This window comes from Babylonia areolata, chromosome 21 (assembly GCF_041734735.1).
Source record: "Babylonia areolata isolate BAREFJ2019XMU chromosome 21, ASM4173473v1, whole genome shotgun sequence".
Taxonomy (NCBI): domain Eukaryota; kingdom Metazoa; phylum Mollusca; class Gastropoda; order Neogastropoda; family Buccinidae; genus Babylonia; species Babylonia areolata.
In genome coordinates, this window is record NC_134896.1 from 36,181,809 (window position 1) to 36,186,808 (window position 5,000).

The window sequence follows — 5,000 nt, forward strand, 5'->3', positions numbered from 1 at the left end:
TTTTCTTTGCAACGCCCTCTTTCCTTGGGTTTGGGGATAGGGTGTGTGTGGGGGGTAGGTGATGGTGGGTGGTAGTGTTGTGTAGGGGCGGTGGTGAGGGGAGTGGGATGAAGGCACGCTGTCAACGGTGTGTCGGGGAGCAAACAGAAACCTTTTTTTTATTTTTTATCTTATGTTAAAAAAAAGAAGAAAAGATAATGATGCTGATAATGAATATTACGAAGATGATAACAACAACAACAACAACAACAACAATAATGATGATGATAATTCTGCGTTCGGGGGCTGCAACTCCCATGTTCACCCCTATTTACGAATGGGCTTTTACATGTATGACCGTTTTTACCCAGCATTGTAGGCAGCCTTACTCTCGTTTTCCGTGGTGTAATGATAGTGGTTATAATGATGATGGTGATGATATTAATGATGATAATAGTAATGATAATAATTAATGATCATGATGATGATATTAATGATAATAATAATAATAATTAATAATCATGATGACGACGATGATGATGATATACATATTATAAACAGTGGGTTAGGAAACACATGGCAAGCAGGGCTGGCTTGGAGCTAGCTGCCTACGAGTTGACAGGCTACAAGGGAATGGAGGGGTGGATCATAGTGGGGAAAACGTACGATGGAATATAGCGGATCCTGCTGTTCATCGCTGAGTGCATATTTTCCTAATGTGTGCATATCACATTTCGTAATATGCATACCAGCCGTCGTAAAAATGACGTTATTAGCAGAATGGTGAAACTCTGCTGTTCGGTCGATGGAAAACAGGAAAGCATATCGATCGCCTCCTTACTCCCACCCCCTTTCCTCGCCCCCCCTCCCTCCCCCTGCTCCCTGTCTCTCACCTATATCTCTGTCTGTCTGTCTGTCTCTCTTCTTCTTCTGTCCTGTCTGTCTGGCTTACCGTCCGTTTCTCTGTCTCTGTGTCTGTCTGACTGTGTCTGTCTGTCTGTATCCCTCTCTCTGTCATTCTCCTTCTTCTTCTGTCCTTCTCTCTGTCTCGCTTACCGTCCGTTCCTCTGTCTTTTTCTCTCACCTCTGTCTGTCTGCCTCTTGCTCCCCCCCCCCCCCGTCCCCCTCTGTCTGTCTCTCTGTCTCTGTCTGTCTGTCTCTCTCTCCGTCAGGTGTAGGGGATCTCACGCACGTGCGTGCGTGCGTGCGTGCGTGTGTGTGTGTGTGCGTGCATGTATGTGTGTGTGAGTACGTATGGCACTGAATGGTGATCAGCAAGTGTTTAGTGTGCATGGCCCATCAAAACAGAAAGTAGTGAGATGTCATCACCCTTTCCTCACATAGGCTTTCCTATTCACACTGTCCTCTTCTCATCACTTGACAACGGGCCTATGGTCCGAAACGTCGTGTCAAAACAAAGAGGATTCAACTACCACCCAAAAGGTTTTTATAACTTTAGTTTTTTGTCTTTGAAGAATCCTGCAGTCATTCTTGTCTTCTTCCCTGGTATCAACGTTGTGTGTGTGTGTGTGTGTGTGTGTGTGTGTGAGCGCGCGCGCGCGTGCGTGTGAGTGTGCATGCACAAGTTCTTATATTGATATGCACATTATGAGTCCAAAATTCTATTGTGTCTGTGATTTTGTGTGATTTTCGATTTATGTTTGTGCCTTTTTATGTACTATCCCCCTGAATATTCCTTGTGACTCCGGTACACTTCGTATTAGTAGTAGCAGTAGCAGGTAAGGGGAAAAAACAAGAAGTTTTGAAGCTTATAAACAGTCCCTTCTTTGATCTCATAACACATTCAGTTTATAGACTTTATTCAAGTTTCGACGCTTCATTTACATTTTATTTATGAATTCATCAAACTCTCTAAAATAGTTAAGAATTCTGTAGAATTGTCCAGTTGATTCTTGAATGAGTGAGTTGACGGTGCTTGTTTTAAATGGATTGGCAGTAGGTTCCATACTTCGTAACTCGGTTACTAAAGCAAAACTTTCTATTCTGTTCTATAATGAACTACTTATCTGCCTGTCTACTGACCCTAGTGAGCTCACTGATTGACTGACTGTTGTGTGCAGGCCTCGGCCACGATAAAAAAAAAGATGATTAATTATCTGCTTATTTGCCTACCTACTGACCCAAGTAAACTGACTGATTGACTGACTCTCGTGTGCAGGCCTCTGAGAACCGTCACGCCATGGCCAAGGCCCTGTACTCGCGGACGTTCGCCTGGCTGGTGGACGCCATCAACAAGTGCACCAACCCGGGGCAGCACCAGACGCGCTTCATCGGCATCCTCGACATCTTCGGCTTCGAGAACTTCGATGTGAGTCTACCTAGTGTGTGTGTGTGTGTGTGTGTGTGTGTGTGTGTGTGTGTGTGTGTGTGTGTGTGTGTGTGTGCGGTGGTGGTGGGGGTGATTTAATTATTTATTTATTCATTAATATGTCTTGCTATAGCGCATACTCTTGAAGCTCGATGCGCTTTACAATAGCACTAAAAGCATTCACTCAAACACTTCCACATACACATATCATTTTTAAACATAGGTAAGAGAGGACAATTAAAACAGGTCATGCCTTAAAAGGAATCAAATAATCCGTCAAATATAAAAAGTTAAAAACAAGAATTAAAGATAACAATAACAACAACAAAATTGAAGACTGAGATTGGAGGGGGTGTGTGTGTGTGTGTGTGTGTGTGTGTGTGTGTGTGTGTGTGTGTGTGTGTGTGTGTGTGTGCGCGCGTGTGCGCGCGTGCGTGCGTATGTGTGGGCCCTTACTTATTTGTATTTGCTTTTCTTTTTATCACAACAGATTTCTCTGTGTGAAAATCGGGCTGCTCTCCCCAGGGAGAGCGCGTCGCTACACTACATTTTTTGTATTTTTTTCCTGCGTGCAGTTTTATTATTTTTTTCCCTGTCGAAGTGGATTTTTCTCTTCTCCACTTTCTGTGTGTCTGCTAGTCTGTTTATCTCTCATCGATAGACCTCTTCTTAAACATCCGCCGAAAAGCTGCGCTGGTTCGATAAGGGTTTTCCTAATATTTGAGAGAGAGAGAGAGAGAGAGAGAGAGAGAGAGAGAGAGAGAGAGAGGGGTTGATTTATACCCTGTGTCCACGTATGTATCATATATATATATATATATATATATATATATATATGTGTGTGTGTGTGTGTGTGTGTGTGTGTGTGTGTGTGTAACGTAAAGAACTTCTCCACCCAGCGAGGACAACACAACCCCTAAAATTGTCTCTCTCTCTCCACACTTAATCTTACGTAACCCCCCCCCCCCCCCCCCTTTACCGTCTTTCCGGTGTGACAAAATGGCAGTCAGCGTTGAAGCGTTTCTCTCTCTCCCGCTCTTTCCGCCCGCTTCCTGTCTGTCTGTCTGTTCGCCGGTTGTTGTTGCTTTTCTGTCTGTATATCTCTTCCGTCTCTCTAGAGGTTTGTCTGTGTGGCTCTGTAAACGTCACTGTGCGTTCACGGTCGTTCTTCCGTCGTTTTGTTCTCATCTCCCACTCTTTCCCCACCCTCTTTGTCTTTCTTCTTTTCTTTGGGAGAGAATTGGCCTCTACCACCCACTCGCCATCACACTGATGTGTAAACTAACACCAACATAGCTTTCAACTCCGAGTTCAGGGGATGAAAATATTGTTGTTTTTATTAAAGGGCGCACATATTGTCCACTGCACACAGACACAGACACACACACACACACACACACACACACAGAGTCGCATTCCCATGGGGCTCATGATTCTCAGAACAGCACTCACCACTCCTGCTCCCCCCCCCCCCCCCCCGCCACTCCCGCCCACACACACACCCCTCTTCCCTCCCCTCCCCATCGCTTCTCCGCTCCTTCCTTCCATGTACCAATTTAGCTGTTTAACGGGGAGGAAAACGGAAGACTGATCCAATCGAGGACAAAAGCTGCTGGGAGGAGGCGTTGGTGTTGGGGGAGGGGGGGAGGACAAGAGCTCTCTTGGATCTTCAGTCTACCCTCTTCTCTGTCCATTGTCCGCGATTCAGTCGTTCAGGGACTGGCTCTTCTTGCACAGGTTAATTCTGGATCATGCCCATTTTGGTGCCAGTCTTGTGCCAGAAATAGGAGAGGAATACACACCGAGACTGTCTTGTGATAACGTGCAAGTTCGTGGATGCCCATTGGGATTGAAGGAGGGAAGCGTGTTTTCGTTGGTATTAGTGATAGTCGCGGTCGTTCCACGTTATGGACTGATTGTGATGATAATGATGTTAATGATGATGATGCAGCAGTTGATGACGATGTTGATGATAATGATAACCATCATGTTAGTTAAAAAAAAAAAAACAAGAAAGAAAAACAGAATAATAAGAATGATACGTACAAAACGCCAAATCCTGAATGATACAAACTCAAATTGAATCACCTACACGCCCATCGGTCACACGAATGCATACCATTCGCTCCTAAGAATGAATACAGATTTTTGAACGATTGAAGAAGAAGAAAGGGACACGAAAAACGCTTATAGAACCATGTCTACTTCCAGAGAACTAGCACGTAATGGTAAACACTGAGAATTACACGCTCTTTTTTCTTGGTCAAGAGTGTAAACAGGACCTCTGAGGAAGCTTTTCTGCCCGCAGCACAGCTTGGACGATCTCTTGTCCGGGTGGAAATGTTGGGGGACTTTTGTCCAGGGGAGGTTGTTGTACGGGCACCGATGAACACGAAAAATTGATTTATCTTGTGTCCGAGTACGTCCCTTGGATTCGGCTTGCGGAATTTTACTTTACTTTTTGTCTTTATGTCTGTCTATCTCGGACTAGGTTTTTTTTTTTTGTTCCTCCCCCCCCCCCCTTCAGGGTTCTGTCTTCATCAGGAAGGTACGCCTGTCTTGGACCTCTACAGTTTCCTCTCTGTGGTTGTGTTTTTGTCCCCCCCCCCCCTCTCTCTCTCTCTCTCTGTGTTTATTTTAGGCTCATAACGTGATATCTTTTGCTGGTGCTACAATTTCGTAACTGGTCGGT

The 5,000-nt window shown here is 44.9% G+C and overlaps 1 protein-coding gene across 1 annotated transcript in view; it reads left to right on the top strand.

Annotated features, from left to right (window-relative positions):
* LOC143296612 (myosin-VIIa-like) overlaps positions 1 to 5,000 on the top strand; it is a 220,551-nt gene that overhangs the window by 99,185 nt on the left and 116,366 nt on the right. Inside the window, exon 8 of the mRNA XM_076608641.1 lies at positions 2,159 to 2,308. Coding sequence (XP_076464756.1) covers positions 2,159 to 2,308 — 150 coding nt within the window. The remainder of the gene's footprint in view (positions 1 to 2,158; positions 2,309 to 5,000) is intronic.